The sequence below is a fragment of the Mastomys coucha genome, unplaced genomic scaffold (assembly GCF_008632895.1).
Source record: "Mastomys coucha isolate ucsf_1 unplaced genomic scaffold, UCSF_Mcou_1 pScaffold9, whole genome shotgun sequence".
Classification (NCBI taxonomy): Eukaryota; Metazoa; Chordata; class Mammalia; order Rodentia; family Muridae; genus Mastomys; species Mastomys coucha.
Window position 1 is genome coordinate 41137335 of NW_022196915.1, and position 26800 is coordinate 41164134.

General features: G+C 51.2%; 3 protein-coding genes across 13 annotated transcripts in view; 1 reads left to right on the plus strand and 2 right to left on the minus strand.

Annotated features, from left to right (window-relative positions):
• The first annotated feature begins 4469 nt into the window (after positions 1–4469).
• Psmb11 (proteasome subunit beta 11) lies at positions 4470–5638 on the plus strand. Its single transcript, XM_031361897.1, has one exon. It carries the CDS (start codon positions 4478–4480, stop codon positions 5384–5386), a length of 909 nt encoding a protein of 302 aa, XP_031217757.1. The 5' UTR covers positions 4470–4477; the 3' UTR covers positions 5387–5638.
• A 4462-nt stretch (positions 5639–10100) lies between these two features.
• Cdh24 (cadherin 24) lies at positions 10101–19980 on the minus strand. Of its 3 annotated transcripts, none has more exons than XM_031362120.1 (13): positions 19816–19980; positions 18018–18335; positions 17543–17837; positions 17241–17360; positions 17000–17167; positions 16678–16865; positions 15993–16246; positions 15035–15171; positions 12555–12676; positions 12364–12475; positions 11954–12202; positions 10517–11497; positions 10101–10424 (listed from the first exon to the last, which is right to left on the minus strand). In XM_031362120.1, the coding sequence occupies exons 2-12, from the start codon at positions 18216–18218 to the stop codon at positions 10998–11000; spliced, it is 2346 nt and encodes a 781-aa protein (XP_031217980.1). In that variant the 5' UTR covers positions 18219–18335; positions 19816–19980; the 3' UTR covers positions 10101–10424; positions 10517–10997. The 3 variants fall into 3 exon arrangements, with proteins under 3 accessions (XP_031217980.1, XP_031217979.1, XP_031217981.1); XM_031362119.1 differs by having other exon boundaries at positions 12364–12493; XM_031362121.1 differs by lacking the exon at positions 17000–17167 and having other exon boundaries at positions 12364–12493.
• A 757-nt stretch (positions 19981–20737) lies between these two features.
• Acin1 (apoptotic chromatin condensation inducer 1) overlaps positions 20738–26800 on the minus strand; it is a 46159-nt gene continuing 40096 nt past the window's right edge. For 5 of the 9 annotated variants that reach the window (XM_031363038.1, XM_031363034.1, XM_031363039.1 and 2 more), the window contains 10 exons: positions 26674–26716; positions 25297–25430; positions 25045–25197; positions 24198–24336; positions 23758–23903; positions 23248–23355; positions 23020–23127; positions 22521–22845; positions 22301–22401; positions 20738–21631 (listed from right to left, as the gene is read on the minus strand). In XM_031363038.1, coding sequence (XP_031218898.1) covers positions 21311–21631; positions 22301–22401; positions 22521–22845; positions 23020–23127; positions 23248–23355; positions 23758–23903; positions 24198–24336; positions 25045–25197; positions 25297–25430; positions 26674–26716 — 1578 coding nt within the window. In that variant the 3' untranslated portion in view covers positions 20738–21310. The remainder of the gene's footprint in view (positions 21632–22300; positions 22402–22520; positions 22846–23019; positions 23128–23247; positions 23356–23757; positions 23904–24197; positions 24337–25044; positions 25198–25296; positions 25431–26673; positions 26717–26800) is intronic. The other 4 variants (XM_031363037.1, XM_031363043.1, XM_031363036.1 and 1 more) reach the window with 3 other exon arrangements.

Sequence of the window (26800 nt, forward strand, 5' to 3'; positions counted from 1 at the left end):
CGTGTGTGTGTGTGTGTCTGTGTTTATACACCAAAATGGGGGGTTGGAGGTCAGAAGACAATTTGCAGGGAGCATTTCTGCCCATCTACCATGTGGGTCCTGAGGAGCAAACGTGGTGTCTCTTCAGGTGTGGTGGATGTCAGGAGCACCCACCTGCTAAGCTTTCTTGGCAGTCCTTCCGCTTCTTTTTTTTTTTTTTTTTTAATTTTTAAAGATTTATTTATTTATTTATTTTATGTATATGAGTACACACTATAGCTGTACAGATAGTTGTGAGCCTTCATCTGGTTGTTGGGAATTGACTTTTAGGACCTCTGCTCGCTCTGCTCAACCCCAATCGCTCTGGTCAGCTCCACTTGTTCTGGTACCCCAAAAATTTATTTATTTTTATAAATAAGTACACTGTAGCTGTCTTCAGACTCACCAGAAGAGGACATCAGATCTCATTTCGGGTGGTTGTGAGCCACCATGTGGTTGCTGGGATTTGAACTCAGGACCTTTGGAAGAGTAGTCAGTGCTCTTACCCGTTGAGCCATCTCGCCGGCCCATCCTTCTGTTTCTTATCCCTCCATCCTGAAATGCTCTCCTAAGCTAGCTTTCTAGTCTCAAAGGTTGTCACTCTCTGTTTTGCCAGCTGGACAATCAGACTGGTTTTCCTACAAAGAAGTGATATAGGTCAGAGGTGTGGAGGTCAGTATAGATATAGGTCAGCTGGAACAAGTGGTCAATGATGGTTTTATCAGAGAGATCTGGGGTCCACTGCCCCTTAAAACTAGAGCCTTACCAGTATGTTTGCAGGTTGCCTGACTTTGAAACCTGGAGAGATGTGAACAGATGGGACACCAAGGACAGACCAAAGAACCACTCCACCCAGGCAACTCAGTGAGTTCATGTGAGGTTACCTACTGTCGATCACATTATGAACCCTGAGATTGTGAACAGGAAAATACTGTTTCTTGTTGTAGTGTGGTTCAGCCTTAGCACGCACCTTTAACCCAAGAGCTTTCTGTTTACTGTTGAGGTTTGGCCTGTTCCTATATATTATAATGCTGAATACTGCCCCCCCCCCCCAAAGTCTGGTTGCCCCAGGGATGAAGAGATTCTCATGTACACCAAGTGCACATGCTATGTAACCTTGCTCCTTAATTTAAAACTATTGGTTGACTAAAGATGCCTACAGCTAACACCTGGGCAGAAGAGAAGTAGGTGGAGTTTCAGTTCCTGGACTTGAGGTCTGAGGCAGGACAGGATGAGGAGAAGAGAGAAAAAGTCAAGAGAGGAGAAGACACCATGGAGTAAGTGATGGTGAGAACTAACCATGAGGGCTGGCCAGTCAAAGTAAGAGCAGCCCAGGTGGAACATGGCAAGTCATATCTCCGGTGTATTGGCAGGGAGGTAGACATAGTAGCACAGAGGGTAGATATCTGCCCAGCTCTAGTGCATTAAGGGTAAAATATATATAATATATAAAAGTTTTGTGTCTTTTATCTGGGAGCTGAATGATTAAGATTAAATACTTTCTACCACAGTTTACTGTGAACATGTAGTTGTGGTAAGGCTCAGCCCTAGCACACACTTTTAACCCAAGAACTCTCTGTGAATAAGAGCTAAACAAAGTCAACCCTAGGTCAAGAGGTGGAGCAAGCAACCAGTTAACAGGGAGTGAACATAAGATAACCCAGGAAAGAGAAAGGAGGGCCTTTGAGTTGAAGGGTGTTTAAGACAGCGTGAAGAAGGAGAAAAGCTTTCTCCTTCTGGGATGTTGGTGGAGGAGGAAGGTCAGCTGGGTGCTTTCTCTGCCTGTCTGAGCTAGCAGGCTTCCACCACAGTGGCTGACTCCTGAGTCTTCATTTAGTATATCGAATTTTTGGGATTTTGTTTTAAAAACAAGTTACAGGTACTTGACTGTGTGGTTACTTATAGGAACCTGGGCAACTTATGGAAACTGTTCCACTGAGAAGTCGTTTCTTTCCTGATGTGGTCCAGTGTTCTGCCTCTCCTCTGGCAGTGTGTGGACACTGCTGACCCACTAGCTGGGAGGCTTTGGTTCTTCTCTCTCTTTGGGGTGTCAGAGCACCACTGTACGCCAGGCTGGAAGGGGAAGGTGAGGCTCTGGACAAGCAGGATCTGCTCAGGTTTGGAGCGGGCGCCAGAGGGGTAGGAGAAGAGAGAAGGCCTTCTTTGGGAGTCTCAGTGTTTCAGGCTTCCCCATGGCAAACTTTAATAAAGCGGCTCTCTGAGATGATCTTAGCTTGTTCATATTTCTCTACCGGGGATGGATGTGAATGCATACGCTTTATTTAGGTGAACCAGGGATTATATAATTTTGGAAGGGATGTGAGAATAACCAGGAAGAGAAGGTCATTGGCTGAAGGCTAAGGCTATTGAGATGCCTCATCAACATGGAGAGGTGTTCCAGGTGCTTCACGGCCTGTGGTCACCTTGAGGGTCCCAATTAAGTGTTCCAGAGCAGATATGGAGGCAGGGAGGGAGCATCCTCATTCATGCTGACTAATCTGAGATGTCTGGGGTTTGAGAATGCTCTACCTCACCACTTTCATGCCCATCTGGTGGTACGGTCCACATGCCCTACAGCTGGGGTGTGTGTATGTGGAGACATGGTTCAGCATGTAAGAGCACTGACTTCTCTTTCAGAGTACCTGAGTTCATTTCTCAGCATCTGAATGATGTTTCAGAACTATCTATAGAACTCTCGTTTCAGAAGATGCTGCGCCTTCATCTGACCTTCAGGGACACTAAGCATGCACGTGGCAGTGTACATGCTAAATGCAGGCCAAATACACATAAAATGAATGAATTAATTAAAAACCCCACACAACACGTAACTGCTTATTTATCCTTGAGGAGGGGTGAGCCTGGTGTGCGCCACCTCATGTGTGTGTCTGGAACACTGTTCTCCTTTCCTAGAGGGACATAAGTGGGGAGGTCTGATGAGGATCTTATGTGGATGATCACATCTGCTCTGATTTCAAGAAGGCAATGGCTCTGTCCTACCCAAAAGACAGAGTTCCACAACATGACACACGCCTGTAATATCAGCACTTAAGAAGCTGAGGTAGGAGGATAGTGATTTTGGAGCAAAACTGAGCTACAGAGGAAGTTGAAGGGCAGCTTAAGCTACAAAACAAGATCCTACCTCAAGAAACAAAACAGTATCCCAAGACTCTGGAAGCAGAGGTGAGCAGATCTCTATGAGTTCAAGGCCAGCCTAGTCTACATAGTGAGACTCTGTCTCAAAAACAAAGAAACAAAATGTCCCCCCCCCCAAAAAAAAAACCCAAACAACAATAACAACAAAAAGTGAGGGTGTGATGGCACACACTTGCAATCTCAGGACTTGGAAGGAGATTTCAAGGTCAACCTGAATTAACTATATGTAGTATTTCATGCTAGCCTGGGCTACACAGAGACACCTTGACTTAAAAATAAAAACCAACCAAATAAACAAAACACCGAAATAGTAATAATGAGGATGATGATGATGATCTCAAAGCACAACCTTACCTTTTAAGCCCATATTGGGGAAGGATTTCAGAATATGTGGTACTTAAGCCAGACATTGAGGGATAGGGTTTAAACGCTGAGGACAGGAGGCGTAGAAGTGGAAAATGTGCTAGGAATAGAGAGAGAAGAGGCTGTGGTGAATGGATTTGGACCTGACTATACTGGGCTCCCACAGGAATTCTGCTTACAGATGTGTGTCACTGTCTCTGCCTTTCAGTTTGGGTTCTGAGGATCAAACTCTGGTTGTCAGGCGTGTGGAGCAAGTGCTCCTATCCCCTGAGTGACCTTCCCAGCCTAGGATTACCATCTCTGTGTACAGATGATCCCTTTGTCCCCAAAGCAGAAGAGAGACTCTCAAGTTCTGGCACTCTTGCCCCTCAGTAAACTGCTTTTCTGGGAGGAATTTGAGTGTCTTTCTCCTTCTCCCTCTTATAAAAACTCTCTTTCCCTTTTCTGTGTTCAGCACAGTCCATGCTATGTTTCCCCATCTTCCCATGGGTTGGAAATTTTGCATGCCTAACATCCCACTACAGAGGGCCCAGCTCTCCTTATCTGCTCTCATCCAGTCTTCTCTGGATCACCCTGATCCCCTGCCTGTTCCCCCCAACCCCCTTTGGGTAGATGCCGGGTGACAGACAGGAGACTCTCATGGTGACTCTTCTGTGTGTCACAACACTGTGAGGTCTGACTGACAGGTGGCGTCTTCAAAGTGTAGGAACCTCAGCAGGCTTGTACTGCCTCCCCTTGGCAGTTCTCTGAGGTGGGTGGAGATCCTTCACCAGCCAATTCCAAAGCCCGATCTGAGACCGGGGAGAAACGAAGCATTAGCTCACATGTCTCACTCACTGGTTCTGGCTACAGCCCAGCTTCTCCACAGCGTCCTTCTCTTTCCCCTGATGACCCAGGCCTCAAATGCTGCCTTGTTCCTTCCAACTTTCACTCAGCCTCAGGGATGGCTCTTCAGGATGTGTGCAAGTGGCAGGCCCTTGACACTCTCAGACCATCCATTCGTGTGCCTCAGGCTGGTGGCTGGGCTGTACCCCGGGGCTGTGACCCTCAAACCTTCCTGCAGATCTATGGCCCCAGGCTGGCTCATGGCACCACCACCCTGGCTTTTCGATTCCGTCATGGTGTCATCGCTGCGGCTGACACTCGTTCCTCCTGTGGCAGCTATGTGGCATGTCCGGCCTCACGAAAGGTCATCCCTGTGCACCAGCGTCTTCTGGGTACCACCTCTGGGACCTCTGCTGACTGTGCCACATGGTACCGGGTGCTAAGGCGGGAGCTGCGGCTTCGAGAACTGAGGGAAGGCCAGCTGCCCAGTGTGGCTGGCACAGCCAAACTCTTGTCAGCTATGATGTCCCGCTATCGTGGTCTGGATTTATGTGTGGCCACTGCTCTGTGTGGCTGGGATCACTCTGGCCCTGCTCTCTTCTATGTCTACAGCGATGGCACTTGTCTGCAGGGGGATATCTTCTCGGTGGGCTCTGGATCTCCCTATGCCTATGGTGTGCTTGACCGTAGCTACCACTATGACATGACCATCCAGGAAGCCTACACCCTGGCCCGCTGTGCCGTGGCCCATGCCACTCACCGTGATGCTTACTCAGGGGGCTCAGTGGACCTTTTCCATGTTCGAGAGAGTGGATGGGAGTACGTATCCCGCAGTGATGTCTGTGTGCTGTATAGGGAGCTGAAGAAAGCTCGGGGCTTGGAGCAGGAGGAGCTGGAGGCAAAAGCTGAAGTCCATCTTGAGCCTGCCATGCCACAAGATGCTCCAGAAAGTGGGGAACTCTTTGTGGAGCTAGAGGAGGTGACACCAGAAGATTGCAAGATAATTGTGAAGACCGAAACAATGTAAGAAAGGACAGAACTTGGGGAGTGCTGGGACAGGGTGGCTAGGGAATGAGGCTGCCTTGGCAGGGTTAGTTCTGGGAGCAGCCTTAGGCATCTGGCTCTGCCCCTTCTGGGTTGCCTGCTTTGTTTACATCCCCATCCTCCTCTCTGTCTCCCAGAGCTCTGTCCAACATGTTCTGATGATGCCCAATGGATGGTCTAGCCTCATTCTGCCTCTAAAGTGACTCAACAAACACTCCTTGCGTGCCAACTCTCACACTATGTGCTGGGCTCTTTTTTTGTCATTCCGTCCCAGTTGCTATTCTCATTTTGGTCCTTATCTGGTTTGTTTTCTCTTTCAGCTGGTTACCTTCTCTAATTGGTCAGGCTGGACAGCTAAGAGAGAGCCTAGTTTAGTGATGGCGGTGATGGGCTTGTCTCTGCTGGTCCTCCACCCCCTACTGTGACTGTAATGGCTGTAATGATTTCACCTATTCTGAGTGCAGTTCTCCTGACAGCTTTTGCAAGCATGATTGTTTATGGAAGCTGGACCATGTTTAGAGAGTTATGGGACTTACCCCGGTAGGTGACAGTATTGTGGGGCTTAGACATTCTCGATCCTTTCCCAGGATCTGCATTCAGTGCATCTTCTCCTCCCAGCCCCCACTGTCTTGCTTTTTTTTCTGCCTGCCTCGCAGGCTTCTGGGGAATGGGCCAAACCCCTGCCTGTTGTCTGGAGATGAATGAACTCCAAGGAACTCATGGGCTTGGAGGGGTGAGTTCAGAGAAACTGCCTATTCCCGGTTTCATCTTGCTGTGTTGGCCAGGGCCTGAGCCATGCCCTGTAGCACACACAACCCTGCTTTCTACCCTGGAGACCTTTCCCTGTTTCTTCATTCCAGCCTCTCCTGGTTGCTCCTGCTGGAGAATGAAGACCAGAGGGAGGGTGCTGTGCCTGGTGCCAGCTAGCACATCTGGCCTTCCTGGCCTGCTCTAGTTTTCTAGGGAGCCTGGACTTGGACATCCAGGACCTTCAGGAGCACCACTGCCCCCTCCCCAGGACTAGGCAGGAAGTAGGGTCTAGAGAAAGGGCACTGAAAGAACTTTTCTCTCAGCTGAAGCCTCCAGTCCTAAGACTGACAACTGCTTCTCCTTCCACAGTGTGCACTTGGGATTAAGAGTTCCTTGAAATCAGACTTAGACTTACAGATTCTGATCCAGATTCTCCAAACTCTAGAAAGTTAAAAGGAAAGTTGGGGAGCCCCCAGAAAGAACAGAGGATGGGTAGGGTGACCTACAACTTTAATCCCAGCACTTGAGGGACAGAGGCAGGTGAATTTCTGAGTTCGAGGCCAGCCTGGCCTACAGAATGAGTTCCAGGACAGCCAGGGCTACACAGAGAAACCCTGTCCTTTTTTTTTTTTTTTTGAGACCAGGCTGGCCTTGAACTCAGAAATCCACCTGCCTCTGCCTCCCAAGTGCATGCAATCTCACTGCACAGTAAGAAATCCTGTCTTAAAAAAAAAAAAAAAAAAAAAAAAAAAAAAGAAAAGAAAACCTACAAAAATACCAAACCCTCCAAACCCAGAGGACTACAGATAGGTTCCCAACACATGGGGACTAGCTTGCAAGCCAGGGTGGAAATTTGGCTATTGGCCTTCAAAGGATGCTTCATCCCCTGCAAAATCCCTAGCCTTGGGGAGGAGCTATGGGCCTCCAGGAGTGACATCCAAAGGTTAGGGACCCTTGGAACATCCTAGTCCTGAAGAAGAGGATGAGGGGAGGTGGCTTTTTTTTTTTTTAAAGATTTATTTATTTTATAAATGTGAGTACATTGGTCCTGTCTTCAGACACACCAGAAGAGGGCTCAGATCCCATTACAGGTGGTTGTGAGCCACTGTGTGGTTGCCAGGAATTGAACTCAGGACCTCTGGAAGAGCAGTCAGTGCTCTTAACCCCTGAGGCATCTCTTCAGCCTGGGAGGTAACTTTTGCACAGGCACGAGTGGGTTCAGATTCATGGCCATTGATGGGGGTCTTATGTCCAGCTATAGGGGAATGAGTTACGATGAGCATCTGCACTTTAGTGTGGTGGGCAAGGCATACATTGTTCTTCTGTGGAAGAGAATGGAGCAACACTTGAATCACAGCAGCCACTGCAGCCTGTGTGGCACAGCACCAGCCGTCTTGCACAGTAGAGAGCCACAGAAAGGAGGATGTTGGGGCAGGGCTGTATATGAGCCTATAAGCTACTCCTCACACTCCTGGTCTACTCTGAGGCTTTCAGGCAGTGAACAGAGGCAGGGCCAGAGGGGGTGGTCTGGGACCTGGGATGCAGCACATCTGAGACCAGCCAAAGGGCTGCTGTGCACCCCTGAGATGCTCTGTGCCTCTCCTCCCAGACTGGACAAGGAGGCTAGACCCCTGCAAGAACAGAACTTGCATCTGCTTCCATCTCCTCCTCTCTCCTCCTTCCAGGGTCTTATCTACCTTTATTCTTTCTGGCAAGTGAGGAGATATTTAAGCTTACAGGTTTTGCTGATAAGCTTGTTTCCCCAAACCCTGTAACACTTTTGAGGGGCTGAGAGATGGCTCTGCAGGTAGAGGTACATGCCACCAAGCCCGATGACATATGAGTTCAGTCCCCAGGACCAACATGTGGAAAAAGATAGGAAAAAGATACACTATGTAAATACATGAACAAGAAAAAAATTTAAACAGTTATTGAGGAAATGTTTAAGTGTTTTGTTGTTCTTGTTGTTGAATATGAGTATATGTGTGTATATTTGTGTACCACATGCATGCCTGGTGCCCACAGACGTTAGAAGAGGGCATCAGGTCACCTGGAAGCAGAGTTCTGGATGATTGTGAGCCACCATGTGGGTTCTGAGACCAGAACCCAGGTCTAATGAAGCACAGCTAATGCCCTTCACATCTGAGCTATTCCTCCAGACCCTTTAAGTTTTTAATGCATTGTTGGAGTGCCTCAGCATGGTTGGTACACCTGGGCCAAAGCTAATGTCCCTTTTGAAAGTACCCTTTCTCTCTGAGCCTGGCCCATAATTCATTCACTCATTTAAAGGTTGACGCAGGTATCAGGGTGAGGGTCTTGCCTTGACCGCAGGAGCCCGCTGTCTCTGGTGTCCTGCTTTGGTTGCTGCATCTTCAGTTTCCTTAGACCCTGGAAGGATAGACACCTATCTGCTCTTATGCAGGCCTTTTACTGCAACTTCAGCAGAGAAAATAACGAGCAATGCAGAGAGGGCTCTCAGTTTCCCTGTAAGCATCTGGGGGGTTTCTTACCCCACTTTAGAGAATTTATTTCCCAAATAATAGACATAAATCTTTATAATAAGCCTTAAAAACACTAGGGCTGGGCAGAGATCAACCCTCTAAGCTATTTTGTCTACATCCCTGTCAATAACCCCAAGATATCACTTGCCATGTTCTGCCTGGGCCCCTCCTACTCCAACAGATTGGCCCTCATGGCCATGTACTCATGACCCACCTACCCCATGGTGGCTTCTTCCTCCTTTTCCTCTCTCATCCTGTGGTCCCTGCCTCAGACTTCAAGCCTGAGACCCAAAGCCCCACCTACCTCTCTTCTGCCCAGCTACTGGCCGCAGGCATCTTTATTAACCAATCACAGAGAACTTGGGAGGCAAGGTTTATACAACAAAAGCTGGTATAGTGAGAATCCTCTCTTCTTGGAGCAACCAGGTCTTGGGGTACAGAATTCAGCATTTGATTACAAGCAGCACCTGACCCCCCCCCCCCCCCCCCACTGTATCATCTCCTACCACCTGCTCATTCTAAATCATCAACTATGGAAGGCATGGGGTTTGTTTGCTTCCAGCTGTGTGACCTCAACCTCAGCCCTCAGGAGTTACAGGCAGGAGGCCCGTTGTGAGTTCAAGGCTAGTTGGGGCTCTATAGTGAGGTCCAGATCAGCCTGAGCTACACGGTGAGACCCTGTCTCTCTCATCAAAGCCACTTTCTCTAACTGCCAGCATTACACATTGAGTATGGAGGGTCACAAAGACTGGCTAGGTGCCACCTACTGTTGGGTAGCCATAGACCTACCTGGAGAAGAGGCCCAAGGCTTGTGCTATTCCCAAAGCACAGTCTCTTTTGCCTCGGGAAGTGGGCATCGGGGATGCTGGCAGTCCTGTGTAGTAGCTGGCACCCTACCTGGTATTCTACCCCTTAACCATTCACATCCTGACTTTTCTGTACTCCATGAAGAGTAAGACCTGTGTGCCTAGGGAGTGTGTGTAAAAGAGGAAGTGGCAGCTCCTGGCTGGCATCACCATTCTACCACAGGCCACCCTTTATTAGTGCACCGGGCCCTGGCCCAGCTTGCTGCCTTCAACACTCCACCAATCCACATTTGTGTTGCTGCTGTCAGAGCGAGTGTGGAGCCTCCTCTTTCCCTCTTCTTGGTCTCATGTCTTCATAGGAGCTCTTGCCCTCAATTCCCCTTGTTCACGCCTCTCCTGCCAATCCCACAGACCATGTGAGACAATGAAAGTGGCACTGAAGAGTCGGTAGTGGGCATGGCGACGGTCATTATCCTTCCGTTCCTCAAACAGTCCCCACACTCCTCCCTTTGAGAGAGTCTTAAAGTGGGTACTTCCAAGGAGGAGGAATGAGACAGGGGTAGAGAGGCTTACACTGTTTTCTACCCTCAGCACAAAGGAAGCTCTGTCCAGAAACCTGAGTGCAGAAACAGAAGCAGGCTCCTACTTTACAAAATAAAGTGTTTATTATGAAATTAGAGATGGAGGCCCCTCCCCTTCCTCCCTTTTCCCTCTTCCCCAGCTGCCTCCCCTTTCTCCCCCCTCCCCAACCCCCTCCCCTTCTGGGGCCTGAGAAGCACACGAGACAATGCCCAGAGCTGGGATGCCCAGGGCAGGCTGACAGCTGGGCAGAGCTCCAGGGAGACGGCCACGTGGGGCTGAAGCTCTTGCCCTAGGAGGTGGGCTGGCTCCCTCCTTCCTTCTGCTAGAAGCCAATGGAGCCAGGATGAGGCCATGAGTGATGGATGGAACCATGCGGGCAGGTCTGTAAGGAAGAGTGAGTTGGTTTAGGAACAGGATTGGGAGAATAGCTTTGGTCCACCAGACTCCTCTGTAAGCCAGTCCCTGGCCACTGACCTGGAGCAGAGCATCTCCTGCAGTAGGGTGGGGCAGCAGTGCCTGGAAGATTCTCTTGCTTTTGGGATGGATAACAGAAACAAAACAAAAATACAACAGACAAACCAAAAAGCCAGTCACAGGGACTCAAAGAGAAGGGAGGGACATGTGGGCAGTAGACGGACAGAGCGTGTGTGTGGGCAAGGGAGACAGAATCTGGGCGATTAGAATTACGAGACAAAAACAGCCACAGAGTCACAGTGAAAACAGAGGTCGGGGGCAGTTATAAAACCCACTCCCCCACCCCCCGACAGTGGAGAGTCACAGACAGGGATCTCTGGGGAAACACACAGACTGAGGAGTGGGAGGTAAAAGGAAGGGGGGAAAGGAGGGACACATTGGGCCCCTGGGCTGCCGCCGCCTGCCTGGACCCTGTGGGGCTCACTCAGAGGGCCTGTGTGTGCTACCCCACCGCAGCGCAGCGGCAGGGCCAGGGCCGGCCTCAGGGGGCCGGGGGCTCCTTGGCCCCATACAGCTCTGCCAGAGTGCGAAAGAGTGGGCCCCAGTCGTCCAGTGGCTCGGCGGGGCCGGGGACACCGCCAGCCTCGCTGCCCGAGCCCAGGGAGCTGAGCGAGCCGCAGGAGGAGCCCCGGCCCTCATAGCCGTACACCTGCACCGAGTCGTACGGGGGTACGCTGGGGTCCTCGTCCGCCTCGCGTAGCCGCAGCGCCAGCAACTGCGCCACATCGGCAGGGCCCGGTGGCCTGGGCTGGCGTGGCGCTCGGGTCCTTGGCAGCACGTCGCGGCGCACCGGCGGGCCTGCAGCTGGAGGAGCGGCTCCGTCCGGGTTCTGCAAGGCTGTGATGTCGAAGGCCTCCGTGTCCTCCTCTCCGCCACCCTCGTCATCATAGGTGATGATGTTCTCGCGGACATCCTCCTCCTCCAGTACCATCAAGGCTTCCTGCTTCTGCCGCCTCAGGGCCACGAAGAGCACCACCAGGGCTGCACAAGAGCACACAGGCCACGGGGCCAGCTGGTTCCCATGCAGGGCCAGGTGAAAGCTGCGGCAGTGTGGCCAGAGTTTACAAGACCTAGATCTGACATTTGGCAATCCTTGTTTGAATCCTGCCTTTGCTCTTTAATTTGCTATGTGTGAGACGTTTACGTGAAAAAAAAAAAGTTTTACCTCTTTATGTGTTTGAAAGATTAAAATGAAACATTTGTGTCGTGCCCAGCACCACCCTTGGCACAGAATAAGGGCTCAGTCAATTTTTATGGCTAGTTACTTTTATGGATTTGCAAGTCCAGTATTTATGAGGACAGACATTTTCTCTTGGACCTATCAGGTAATAGAAAATCCAGCCCTGAGAAGGTCATTCATGTCCTAAAGACTTGCTTTCTCCTTCCCCAGAAAACAGGCCCAGATACCACATCTGGTCCCACTGTAGCCTGACTCACCAAGAAGGGTGCCCATACAGGTGATGATGGCAAGCAGGGCCCCAGTGCTGAGACCGGTGGGCGAGAGCTGGGCCTCAGGCCAGCAGGATGCCATGGAGCCGTCAGGCCGGCAGCGACACACACTCACAGTCACCGTGGCCGTGCTGCTCAGGGCTGGCTGCCCCCAATCCCAGAGTTCTATAGGAACCAGGTAGGGGGCCTGGCGAGGTGGAGCAGGGCGGGAAGGCAGCAGCAGGCTGGCAGAGCCATCTGTGGAAAGAGGAAGGAACACACACAGTACACAAACAAGTGTAACCATACACCTACCTTTTCTGATGGGTCCTCAGGTCAAGCAGGGGCACTCAGTCTGGGCCAGGGGTGGGAAGGAGAGGAGGGAGATATGCATGGGTGTGGATGCAGAGGCCACTCACCTCGGTTGTCCCGGACTGTAAAGTTGGCATCAGGGCCCACGGGACCTTGAAGGGAGACTTGGCTACTGTTGCCAGCTTCATCTCTGTCTAGAGCCCGAATGACCTGAATCAACTGGGAAGAAGATGGAAGCTGTCGGAAGAATGGCTGCTGGCAGCCTTGAGATGCCAACCCATCTGCCTCAGCTGCTTACCTGGCCAGGGGCTGCAGAATCACATACAAAGATGTCATAGGGCTCAGCCAGCTGGGGAGCGTTGTCATTTTCATCCAGGGTCTCGATGGCCACTTGCACACGGGAGGATTGTGCAGAGCTATCTGAAGCCAGAATACCAACATATGTACACCATGGACGCACATACAACATACCTGGTCAGAGGCATAGATGCTGCACGGTATGTGCATAGAACATGAGATAGTGTGAGATACACGAGTAGCAAACCATGTTTTTTTTTTTTTTTTTTTTGGTTTTTCAAGACAAGGTTTCTCTGTATAGCCCTGGCTGTCCTGGAACTCACTCTGTAGACCAGGCTGGCCTCGAACTCAGAAATCTACCTGCCTCTGCCTCTCCCAAGTGCTGGGATTAAAGGCATGCGCCACCACTGCCCGGCAGCAAAACATGTTTTAAATGGATAGAACTATATCAAGAACATATGTGTTCACATAGATATGTTCACAGAAGATATGTATATTATACAATACATAGGCAAATACAAAACTGATGATTCACACACACAGCAACTCATGCAAGATAAGCACAGCACATGCATACATGAAGGGTAGGCAGAAGGGACATACAAGGTGTGTAAAGAGAAATCATGAAATATATAGTCATACCATACATTATAGCATGTGGGTGTTGAGAACAAATCAAACATACATGAAGTAGGTATGCACAGTGAGTGTGACATTGTCCTCCTCATACCCTGGCCCACAGAATGCATTTTTGCACATGCACAAACACACACACACTCTCACACCATCATAGGTGTGGGAAGCTGTAATAACTGCAATTTGTATCACTGAGAGTTGACCTTGTTGCAGGAAGAGCTTCATGGTCGACAGTGTGTAGAGCCTAGGACCCACCCTAGGTGGCTCCCTACCAGGATCTTGCTTTCTTTCTCATTGCCAAGTCATCTTTTGTCTGGGTTGATGCCAGCCAGCCAGCCGGCCCTAGTGAAATGGGCTGAGTTCATAGCCCGGGGCAGGACAGGCTCTGTGGGCTGCCTGGTCCCAAGGTGACTAGAGACAGAATGATGGTGAGCCCAGTCTTTCACTGCAGTAAGGGCCCTGAGCTACCAGGCAAAGTCAGGGCAGGGATAAGAACAGGATTTGGCAAGAGCATGAGGAACCAGTAGGGGCCACACACATAGGCAGAGCCACATATAAAAAAGCAACTAGACCTAAGGTAGCAATGCATGTAACATACACCATACATGTACACACAGAATCATGTCTACACACACACACACACGTGCGCGCACACACACACACACACACACACTCATCTATTTAACAGAAGCAGGGAGGTAGAGGAGAAAACAGTTCATGTTGTTGACTGAGTCATACACCTCTGACATTTATTTTCTGTGTGACTTTGAGAAGTCACTTAACTACTTAACTTTTTTTTTTTTTGACTACTTAACTTCTCCTTGTGAGTTTCCTCACTGGAAAACAGGGAACTAATCCTCTCTCCTTACCTGGTTGTGATGACTGAAGGGGTCAGTCAATTTTTTGGTACTTAACATAGTACCTAATCCATAATAAGCAACAACTCATCTGTTCACAAACACACACACACACACAAAGTATCATCTATAGCTACTCGTATACACCACGGTACACATCCAATCACACACACAAATACCACAAATATAATTCTATGCAAACACTCGAGTGTGAACATGTATATGATATCCAGGTCATAAGTATATATGTGTATAGGTACATAGATATGTTTTCCTTTACATATAGGATCTCATATTCCTCTAGTTGTTCTTGAACTCCTGATTGTCCTGCCTTAGCCTCCCTCCCTAGCACTGAGATGATAGTATGTGCCACGTAGCTGCACACATCACATAGAAACAATACCCAGTCCTGAGTACATGCCCATATGAATGTTTACATACATACAGCACTTTGCTGCTATGTACTGATATCTAAATAGACAGCCATAATGCTAATGTACAATATAAACAACAGCAGGGATGTGAACAGAGCATAAGGTGCTACTTACAGAAGGGTGAGGGGCTGCCCTGTCTCGCCAGGGCAGAGAACTGAACCGGGTGCTGCTGATGGTGGTGGGGGCACAAGATGGGCTCCACACAAGGAAATGGCACTCTTTCCTACTTCAGGGTATGGGGACAAGTCCCTGCAAAGCTTCTAGAAGAGCTCCTTTTTCAGGGCTGCTGACACACTCCTGCAATGTCCTTTTCTGGCCCTGGCAGTTTGTTAACACTTAGGTCGGGAGGTACCGCTCTGGGTCTGAGCAAATCAGGCGAGGCATGAGTGCCGGCTTAGGCAGGCTCCTCCACCGGCCTGAGGATGACTGGCTTCATGGGCTGAGGGCCAGGAGCTGAACACAGACGAGGCTGTGGCTGTAGCTACCCTTCCCCGCCCACATTCAGGGAGAGCTCTCTGCCAGAATGATGCTCCTTAGGGCCCAGGACTTCTCACCCAACTCTGTGGCCAGAACGGTGAGGTTATGCCAGACACGAGCCTCGCGGTCCAGGCGCACGGCTGTACGGATAGTGCCATCTTCGGGCTCAATGGAGAAGCAACGCTCTGGATCCGAGTGGGGGAGGATGGAGTATCTAGGGAAAATGGACTGATCTGGGAGGTGCCCCCTCTCCCACCTTCCCTACTCTCCCCTCTGTTCATCTTGCTAGAGTGTCCAAATGTTTTGAGCAGAGCCTTACCAGCCACTCAGAGCCAGCAGTCAGGCTGGGGTCCCTGGGAAGGCCTCTGATCTAGGGGGACTGGATTCTACAGGAGTGGTAGAAGGAGAGACACTCCGTGTGTTTCAGACTTGTAGGCTCTGTTCTGGGAACCTAGGGACCTGTGATTCATCCCTGCTCTGCCTCAGACCACCCGTGTGACCTTGGGGGAACTCATTTGACCTTGTTTAATCAACTGCAAAATGGGAGGGACACCGGCACCTCCCTCACAGAGCCGTGTCAGGGATGCTGGCCAGAAAGTTAGAAGAGTGGAGGTTCACAGGGTAGACCACACCAAATCTGAACATCAACTCTGTCGCCCCACCATGGGCTAACAACGTAGCCATTCATGGTTGGCCTGGAGAACAACTGACAATGATGATACCTACTTCATAGGGACATTATGACAATTAAATGTTATCGAGTGGGTAAAATGTGAAGCACTTAGGGCATGATCAATAGAGATTCATTTATCAGATGAGAATGCATTTGCTTGAACTGCCACTAGGAGGCACCACTTCAGTCTAGCCAAAGAAATAGGTGGAGAGCAGGGCTGTAGTTAGGCCCTCCCGAGTTCCTCCAGCACTTAGGCCTGCAGACCAGTAAGCTGGCATAGGAAGTGAAAACTTTGCTAAGTGATGAATAACTAGCTTCCTTCAAGGAAACCTTGTCCCTCCCCGGCTCACAGCCCAGCTAACCTGATGGGGCTGGCTGGGGAGTCCAGGTCACTGGCTGAGATCTGGCCCACCAGGGTTCCAGGGACCTTGTTTTCAGGTACTACTAGGTGGTAGGTGGCCTGGGTGAATGCGGGCGGCTCTGGAGCATCCTGCACAGCCACTCGGACTGAGGCCACATCCTTGAAGGGACCTCGCCGCAGGTAGGCTGGGTCGATGAGTGTGTTGGTGGCTTCTACCCGGAAGGTATAAGAGCGACGAGTCTCGAAGTCCAGGGGCTATGAGGAGGGGAGACAGAGAGTGAGGTACTGGGAAACCAGGGTGGGTCCAGCTTACAGGAGTAAAGTCTCTTTTCCATGTGCATCCAGTGCTGAGGAGAGGAGGCGAGCCCTCAGCGGTCATGGTGGGTGGCATATTGCGTAGCTGGTAACTCTAAAAGGTAAGATTGCTATGACCCCCAAGCTCCAACACAGGGATCCTAAGCATGGTTCTTGGAAACTAGTTAAAAGTATTGGCCATGGTGGAACAGGAGCCAGGCGTAAGTGAGCCTGCAGTGCAGGGGGGAGGGAGTCCTCTGCTTTTGTTTTGTTTTGTTTTTTTCTAGTGTTGGGAATGAAATCTCAGCCTTGATACATGGTAGGCAAGCTCTCTACCATTGAGCTTTATATCCCCAGCTGCATCTGCAGGTATTAACAGGCAGAAAGCTAACCTTTCGGACAGTAAGGAGCCCGTCCTGACCCTGGGAGTCTGTGCTGATGCTGAAGGCTTCTGATCCTTCCCCATCCAGGATGCTGTATGCCATTAGGGCATTATCCCCTAGGTCTGGGTCCTGGGCCTTAAGCCGGCCTACCAGGGTTCCAGGTCCAGCTGTCTCCACCACTGAGAACTGGTATAGACCTCAGGAGAACAAGGAGGGAAGATGGGTTCTTAAGAGAAGTCTCTAGTCTTCCTCCTTGCCCCGTACTTCCTTTTTCCAGGGTCTGTAGGTAGGGCATCAAAGGACTGTTTGGGCACAGAACTGCCCCCCTTACTCTGAGGGAACTTGGGGGGGTTGTCGTTGACATCACTGAGGGTAACTGTTACTGTAGTGCTGCCTGACAGCCCCCCCATGTGGCCACCCATATCCTTGGCTTGAATCACCACCAAGAACTCCTCTTGGGTCTCCCGGTCCATGTTGGGGATGGCTGTACGAACCACTCCTAAGGGAGAGACACTGGGTCAGGAGTGCTTGTCCCCATGGCTGCCCCATAAGGCTCCAAAGTTCATTCTTACCAGTCTGGGGGTCCACAGAGAAGAAAGGCAGTCCATCCAGCACCGTGTATACAAGCTTGGCACTGTTTCCATAGCTGGGATCGTCAGCATCGTGAGCAGTCACTTGGATTACAGACGTCCCTGTGGGAGATCCCCGTACCCCATTCAGCAGCAGCAAAGCCAGAAAAGAAGAATAGATTGAAGGACCCCAGATGTGAAGGAGGCTGAGTTAAAGGAGATGAATTCTAGGGTAGACAACCAAAGCAGATGGAGGAGTAAAAGAACCCCAGGTAAGCTAGGGCATCCAGAGCTGGGGTGCTCACCAACATTAGACATCTCAGGCACTGTGGCATGGTAGGGCCCAAGGGGAAACACAGGTGGATTGTCATTGATGTCTTGCACTTTGATGATGAACTCTGATGGGGGTTCCAGGGGCCGGTTAGAGGCACGGTCCACAGCTTGGGCCAGCAGCACATATTGTGCCTTCTCTTCCCGGTCCAGGCTCTTGGTCACATGGATATTGCCTGTGGCCTCATCAATCACAAACACAGTGCCTGCCCCCTCCCCAGTCAGCAGGTACTTGGTGCGGCCCTCACCCCGGTCAACATCTGAGTGCAGCTGCAAGAGTCAGAGAAAATGGCAGAAAGCTCCAAGTGCAGAGCCACGGGGTTAGAGCTTGGCTTTGGGTGGTATGTGAGGAATGCCAGGGGACCAAGGTCATTGCAGACTGATGAAGTTGCTGGGCAGGGCCTAAGGGTCTGACAGACTAGAGTAGTCATGGAGAGGGTTGATCCTTACCTTGCCAATAAGGACAGGCTCTGGACCAGAATATTCCTCAATGACAAAGAACTGGTTCCAGACCCAGCTCCTTCGGGTCCGCAGCAGTGTAGGACCCGAGTGTCCCCGGGACCCTGCCCAGGCTGGGACTGGAGCTGCCAGGCGCCCCATGCAGCCCCAGCCACCCAGCCAGGCCAACAGGAGCCTCACAAGGCCCCACATGTTTGTAATCCAGCCAGGGCTCTTGTTCACTGGCCCCAGGTGCTGAGGCTGGGCAGGGCCAGGTGGCCCATGAGCTGGCTGGGGAAGATGCGTTGAGGCTACCCCATGGATCCACACCTGTAGGACAGGTAGCTGCTCAGGATCAAGGAAAGTCTAAATTGTACTCTTCTCCCGAATTAGATACAAAGCCCAGCTCTCTAAGAAACCAGACACCCCACTGCCCAGAACCCAGTCCAAGAGACAGCCTGAGCCTTCCTCCCAGGCTCTGCCTGGATTCACCTCCAGCTCCTCCAAGCCTATAAATCTCAGGTCAGTCAACTCTGGAAAGCTGGCAGGGAAAAGGAGAGGAGAATGCTAAAGGGGCTTAGAATTTCAAATCCTGTTCCTGTTCTACCCTGGGCACACAGCTAGGGTACTGGAAAAGGTAGGTAGACCGACAGAGAAAGGGCTTAAAACCTAGAGGTTGGTATTCATCAACACAGTCTTCCTTACCCACAGGGTCAGGCTGAAAGACAGGGAGTGCAGCCTGAGTCAGGCTGGACTTAGGAAAGCCTCCCTTGCCCAGGAGGAACCCCATCTCTCCAGACTGTCTCCAGCCCATACTTGCCAGTTGCAGTCTTTAAGGGGCATTAGTCTAAGGGAGCAGAGTGGAGCTACAGCTGGAGGAATTGGGGACAGGGCTGCAAGCAGTGCAGGAGACAGGAGAGAGGTGAAGTGGAGGCTGACCCAGGGGTCAGAGACAGTGTGATTGAGGGCTTGGGAACAAGAATGGGGAGGCTCTGGCAAACAGGGAAGAGCAGCAGAGAAACAGACAGACCACGGAGAGAGGAGGGCAGCAAGAGAGAGAAGCGAAGACATCAGGGAAGCAGCCTGAGTGTCTGAAAGGCAGAGAGGAGTCCTGGGTACCAGGCTTGGGAACTGGTAGGGGTAGGGGTGTGTGTGTGTGTGTGTGTGTGTGTGTGTGTGTGTGTGTGTGTGTGTGTGTGTGATCAGGCCTCGGAACTTCATTCTGGTAGAGTAAGCTACCAGGAGCAGTAGAGGTAGGGAGGGGCTGCGGGAAAGGAGCTGGAGAGAGAGGACCCTTCCCATTTCTCTCCCTCCTCCTGAAGGGGCCCATGGTCAGGTAGCTGTGCCCCTCCTCCTTCCCCAGAGCACACACACACCTGACAGGCCGTTTGCTCCCAAGAGAAAAGAAGCCAGAGGGCAGCAGGGGACCAGAGAGGTAGGCGGGACGAAGAGGAGAGAAGGAAGGAAACGGAGGAGTGGGGAAACAGGATAGTAGGAGGGAACGAGGAGAGGAGAGGAAAAGAGAGGAAGGCAATGGGAGAGGAAAGGAGAGCGGGAAAGGGAAAAGAGGAGACAGGTAAAGGGAGAAAAAGGCAGAAGAGGTGGGAAGAGACAGGACAAGAGGGAGAGAGAAGGGGCAGAGAGGCGGAAGGGTGAAGAAAAATCGGGAGGCAAAGGGAGAGGTGTGTGAGAAGGGAGAGAGCAGAGCGCGGGAGAACCGAGCCGGCACGGCTTGCAGCCAGAGCGCACCGCAAGCTGCGGGCCCCCCGTGGCCCCCGCGAGTATTCCCGACCCGGGCAGGCATCCTTACCTGGCGCTACCGTGGGGCCCGGGACCGCGAGCAGCGCCCCGCCCGCCTCCGTCGCTGGCTCACGGGGGCTCAGCCCCAAGCTGATCCAAGCCGGCGCCGCGGCTCCGCTGCAGGTCTGAGCGGCCCCGGCGAGAACAAGGGAGCGAGACGGAGGGGGCGGGGGAAGGAGGCTCCGCCTGCGGAGGAGAGGCGGCTCGCGCGGGAGAGGAGAGCCCTGCCTCCGACCCTCCCCAGCCAGTCCCCGCCCCCGCGGCTCCCGGGCTACTGGGCGCATACAGATGCGGGGCCCCTCCCGGGCCGGCCCGCAGCGCGGCGAGGTACAGGGGTAGCACGGCCAAGCTATTATTCCCAGGGCCTGATGGAGGGGACCCAACATGATCGGCCAGCACAGCACCTGCGGAGGCACACCGTGAGGCGGGGCGCTGGGACAGCACTGCGGGAGACCCGGCTTTACGCTCTGGGTTCGGGTGCGGCTGCGAGGCTACCGCCTCAGGATCTTGTGCGAGTCACAACAGGGAGTAGAGTCAGCTAGGGTGAACTTAAGGATGGCAGGGGAAGCAGGAATCTAGGAAGCTCGCTAGGGACAGGGGCATGACATCGGTGGGCAGTAAGAACCTCTTTGGGGAGGGGGGAAGCTCTTTGCAAGATCTAAAGAGTGTTTGCACCCCCTGGTGGCAATTGTGGGAAGCACCTTGTAACCAAATGCCTAATTGTGCAGGGGGACCGGGAGGCCGACCCAACCAGCTGTTGGGGTACTGCAAAAAGAAACAGTAAAAAGACATACAGCTTTGGGCTGATTAGAGACGAGGCGGGGATGAAGATTCCTGAGGGAGGCCGCTGCTCCAGAAGAATAGAGATGCCCGCCTTCCCAGCCATTCTCCTTCCCTTTCACCCAAACTCTTCCCAAGGAAAGGCACTCAAATGCTAGTTTAAAACTAAGTCAGATTTTTATTTTTCTCCATAGACCACATCATTTAATAATAAAAAAAATAAAAATAAAAATTGAACAAAAGGAAAAGGCGGATATAAAGTGGAACCAGAGGGTAAGAGGCTGCAGGACAGAGAACTGGGGAACTGCAGAGGCCTGGGACTCAGGAGAGGCTGATTCAGCTCATAGGTGACCCAGTCCTGGCCCCAGCTGTTCCCAAAAGGCTGTGAGTACCAAGAGAGGTGGAACGCAGGATGGAGGGAAAATGAGTCTGGGGCACTGGTTATTCCCACTATGGCCACATCTTCCCTTCATAGCCTAGCTCTTCCCTCTCAGACTTAACAGGAGAAAGGAGAGGGCCAAGTTCCAAGAGTTAGGCTGGGGGAACAGGGAGATTGCCACTGCTCCATTTGGTATGTGGGGATGTGTGGCAGTTATAGTTCAGCACTGAGCAATGGTGTGAGACCCTTGGTTCCAGGATGGTGGTGACTCTACCTATCCCTCTGTGGCCTTTAACCTCCCAGGGCCGAGTGGCAGGTACCTGCAGCTCTCCTAGTGTTTTCTTGGCTAGCGGCGCCCACCCCGGTCCCGTACAGGTGTGCTTCGACTCCGGCTTCTGCTGTGGCGCTTGGTGTCTCTGCGATCCCTCTCCCTGCCTCGGTCTCGGTCTCTTTCCCTATCTCGATCTCGGTCGCCCCTGTCCCTCTCTCTCTCCCTGTCCCTCTCTCTCTCCCTGCTGTGCTCCCTCCGCTTCTCCCGTTCTAGCTGTCGGTTCCGTTCCCGTTCAGCTTCCTTCTCCCGTTCTTTTTGTTCTTCTTCTTCTCGTTCCTTTCGCCGCTTCTCCCGCTCCTTGGCCCGTTCAGCTTGCTCTGCCTCCTTCTGAACAATCTGTGGTCAGGCAGGAAGGACAGAGGCAGAGAAGTGTGTCAGTCCTGTCTGAATTGATCCAGTTTGTGTTCTGGCCTGGACCCTGAACTCCTAGTGCAGGGTCACTGTCAGTTTCGTTACTAAACAGGAAAAGAGGCAAGTATGCGGGATGAGGTGTGCCCCACCAACTCCCTTAATACTTGGCAGGGGCTGCTGGCACCAGTCTCTCATAGTTCTCTAGCTTCCATCACTCTAGATGCAGACAAATTTGAGTAGCATTAAGCTTAAAATTCTCCCAGATTTTAATTCTCATCAAGGGGTTACCATGATAGCTCATAGGGTAAAAGCCCTTGCTACAAAAGCCAGACAACTTAGTTCAGCCCTGGAGAAAGGTGGAAGCAGAACCCAATCCACAGAACTGCCCAGACCTCTACATCAACAACATGGCAAGCACATCTTTCCTGTCCTCCAGCATACACACCAATAACACGTGTAAAATTCTCATGGAAACGCAAATGTAGAAGACTTTTATAACAAAGACTTTACAGAAGTTTGGCCAACAGGCAGCTTCTCAAACCCACAAGCTCTAGTTCCTGCCTTGTGGCCACCTGCCCAGGGCCTACACTGTCAGCTGTGCTCATCTCCTGGATGCAATGATGCTCTAGTCACTGCTCAGTGGAGAGTACTTACTTGGCTCTCAGTCAGTGGGAGCCAATAGATGCAGGGAGCTGCCTTAGTCTTACGGAAGAGGTCATCCAGCAACTTGGCAGGTGGCTCCTCCTGAGCTTTTTCTGTGGGAGGAAGAAAACCAGATCTGAAATATAAAATCCTCTGACCCAACCAATGCATCTGGGTCCCTGACCCTCCAGCCCAGAGACAGACAAACCCTGCCCTCCTCCCAGCTAAGTACCTTTCTTCTCACTCTTCTTTTCTTTAGATTTTGCTCGCTCTTTGCGGCGGCGGTCACGGGACCTTGATCGGGAGCGGGGTCCTTCTCGAACCTTGTCCCGATCCCATTCTCGCTCAGACCGAGTCCTCTCCCGTCGCTCCATTTCCCGTTCCCGTTCTGCCCATTGCTCTCGCACAGCCCTTTCCTGCTCCCGCTGCTCAGCCCGGGGGTGGGGTGGTGGCTGGACTGGGGGCGGGGGCGGGGGATGCAGAGGCCTTGGTGCTCCCTGTTCCTCTGTCTTAGCTTCAGATGGCCGATCTACCAAGAGTCCCCGGTGATAGTCCAGCTGTGGTCAGAGGGACAAGAACAGTCAAACTAGAGATTAAGATCGCATCATTCCCAACAAGGGAGCCCAGGTCCCAGGGGTACAGAGAAGAGGAAAACGCAGACTGCAGGTTTGGTGAAGGTCCCAGGGTTGACCGCCTTGGCCCATTCCCTCCTTTTCTGAAGTGTCTCTCACCTCATCTTGCTCAGCATAGTCAGCACAAAGGAATTTGGGGTTGGACTGGGGCCATTTGACCCCATGCAGAGCTGTCCGGGTGGCAACGGCTTCCTCTACTGTAGAATACTGGTAGGAAGAGGCAGAGAAACATGTGCACCTTTAGTCTCCCTCCCTACCCTCCATCTACCCAGACTGCTCACAGAACAAAGTATGTGCCTGAAACCAGAGTCAGCCCCTTTGCCTCACCGTCACAAAGCAATGAGATTTGATCTTGTCAATCCAAAAAGCCTCTTCCACCAAAGTTCCTGTACGCCCCAATAACTCCTTCAGCTGGCCTAAAGTGAAGGGACGAACCTGCCAATGAAAACAACTTTCAAGGTCTTGAAGTTAAGAACCCCTCTACATCTAGCATTGTCTTCCCACGCGTATGGGTCGATGATGGTGCAGGTCTTTATTCCCACCACCTGGAAGGGTGGCAGATGGATATCTTGAGTTTGAAGCCAGCCTGGTCTACACAGAGAAACCCCATCCGGGGTTGTGGGGGCGGGAAAGATTTCCTGTGTGGGGCTAGAGAAATGACTCAGTGGCTATGAGTGCAGGCTGCTTGGCCCAGCACTATTAAGTGGGTGCTGAGACCTGACTGAAGTCCTCCTGAACAGCAGAAAGGGTCTTAAATCACTGAGGTGGCTCTCCAGCTCCCACCCAAAGTGGAAACCCCAAAGTCAAGGAGCCTGAGATATGGGAATGATGACTTACCAAGTTGGAGATGTGGACAATGTTACTGATCTTGCCCCTGGGTGGGGAGGGCACCTGGGCTGTTCGGACGGGGTCATCAATTGTAATGGAAACTCCAGACTTCTGCTGGCTAATGGACCTCCGGGTTAAGGTATCTCCTAATGTTACTAAAAAGAGAGCAGTTTTCAGTCACAGCACCGCTGGCTCCCTTCCTGTTACTCTCTACCAAGCAGCCAGCCACTCTTCTATCCAGATGTGCCAAGAATCCATAATATGGCAAGGGACAAGGGCAGAATCTCACTCTGAGACTTGGACACTGTAAGATTCAAACCCTGTTCACAAGTGTCTAGGAAACACCAGACACAGAAAACTCCTGAAGCACAAGGCAGAAGGCATCAAGTGCTCAAATGGGTCCAAATGTGGGCCTCAGAGAATTCAGATGGCTGCTGTACCTCACCCACCTTTCTTTACTTCATGTTCCACGGGTGGGGGCAAGGCAACCTCCACCGACACCTGGGGAGGCACAGGCGGCTCTGCCTCAGGCTCTTTCTCTTCTTCCTCTTCCCGCTGCCCGTTCTCCTGGCCCTCTGCAGGTACTACCTATAAGATATCAGAAGACAGAGGTGGTCTTTCCCCACACTGGCACCTTCTCTTCTGACTCTGGCTCCCAGAGAGACAGCAGTCCCAATAGCCTCTCCACTGGGGTTAGTCTCCATAACCCACACCTTCTGTTTTATGGTGTTTTGAGATATCATCTATGTGGTCCTGGCTTGCCTTGACCTCAGAGATCTCCTTGCCTGTGCCTCCCTGGGATCAAAGGCATGTACTATGACGCCCGGCTAAAAAAAAATTTTTTTTAAAATTTTATTGCAAACAAAGCAAGCATTTAATGATTTGTGTGTTCGTATGTGTCCATGAACATATGTAGTGACCTTTGTGTGGACAGCTTTGGGAGTTGGCTCTCTCCATCACATGAGTCCTGAGGATGGGCAACAGGTTCTGCAGCAAGCCCCTTTACACATGGAGCAATCTTGCTGGCCTGAGCTATTTTTCTGCATGAGGCAAGATGTTAAATTATGAGGCTTTCTCAACTTTAGTTTTCAATTCTGGTAATACGGTACAAGCTGTTGCAACAAGGGTATACAAATTGGTATAGTTGGTTTCGACTAAAATCTTCTTTGCAACTAGCAGTGCTTGACATAACCTGGCCCTCGGCATATGAGTTCCCTTCCAGGACATTACCTCGGCTCCTCAGCTGTCCGCTGTTGCCCACTACCTCACCCCTGATGCTGGGCGCACCACTTTTACCTGAGTGACTGTCCGGCATATTTTCAGTCCTTTGTCATGGGTTCCATCGTCGCCATTCCGCTCTGTTTCATCCTCAGAGATTCGGGAGTCATCAGCATGAAGATCCACAACAGCCTCCTGCCCCGCCAGGGGTTTGATGTCGGGGATGAGGCTCTGGGACACAGACACCCCCGCTACCCCGTTACACTGGGCCCATGTCTACTCCCACCTGAACATGTCTTATCCTCCCTTCCCTGGCTCCACCCACCTCACCTTAAGTGACTCAGTGGTGATACTGATAGACGGTTTCTTCTGTGTCGTAGCAGTGCTGGCTCCCCAACGACGTTTTCGACCAGGCTGGCCCCCCTCTGTGTCACTGTTTCCAGCTTGCACCCCCTTGGTAGCTGCTGTCCCCAAAAAATAGGACCCAACAGTTAGATGGTCTAGGTTCCTAACTAGTTCACATTGTAACAAAGGTTGCCTTTGGCTGGAGTTTTAGTAAAAGGTTAACATAATAAGAGATCGGGGGTGGGGTGGGGGAAACTAAGGTTTAAAGAGTGAACAAAAGTGATGCTGTCTCTTCATTTCAGATGGGCACTATTTGCCTGTAGAAAGAAGGTGGGTAACCAGCTGGAGGAGCACTTCAGACTAAGTGCAGAGAAGCTGGACACACGACAACACTGTAAGACCATGTGCTCCTTACTGGGTGTCTGTGCATGGTGGCACACACCTTTAATCCCAGCATTTGAAAATGCAGGGGAAATCTCTGAATTCAAGACCAGCCTGGTCTACACGACAAATTTCAGAGCAACCAGAAAACAAAACTACCACCAAACTACCACTGCCCAAGTTACTCAGTGGGCAACAATTGGAGGTTTACTGTCAGGAGAGGCTGGTGAGATGGCTTACAGGTTAAGAGCACTGACTGTTCTTTCAGAGGTCCTGAGTTCAATTCCTAGCAACCACATGGTGGCTCACAACCATTTATAATGTGATCTGGTGCCCTCTTCTGGCCTGCAGGCATACATGCAGGCATAATGCTGTATATGTAATAAATAAATCTTTAAAAAAAAAAAGTTACTGTCAGGAGCACATTTGTTTCCTAGATGTGTTAGTAAAGTATAAAATGGAAAGCATCACACAGGCGTCTCTCTAACTTCAAACTCAAGGTCAGATACCAGAAAGGATATACTCCTCTAAGAGTTGGGTGTGCAGCACATGCCTATAATCCCAGCTACTTGAAAGGATGTGGCAGGATTCAGTTTTCTGTCAGCCTGGTCTACATAGCAGAAATGTTGTCTCAAAAATAAGTAATAACAAGAAAATTGATTGGAAATGATCTGAGGTACAGTGCTCCAAGTGTGCTTGGAGATGGGGAAACTGCTGTGGCATTGTGTGCCTAGCACGTGCAAGGCTGTGGGTTCAATCCTCAGCAACACTCGTGCACAAGCACGCACACGCAGAGGCGTGCGCACACACGGCTGGAGAACCAAGATTGGTTCAAAGGAAAAAAAGATGTACATGTATAGGGAAGGCAGAGACTTGCTGGGGGGGGACTGCACCCCAAAAATGTTACTGGGAAGAAATGGAATTCTAATCGCCTGTGAAGAGTTTTTTGAACTTCTACCAAGGATTTGGGGCTAGACTTACAGACAACGGAGATTTTCCTCTTGAATGATTTGGGCATCGAACTCTGTATGGAGAAGATAAGGAAGAGAGAGAGACACCCCACAGAGAGGGGGAAGAAGGTTAAATCAGGCAATCTTAGCATAAATGC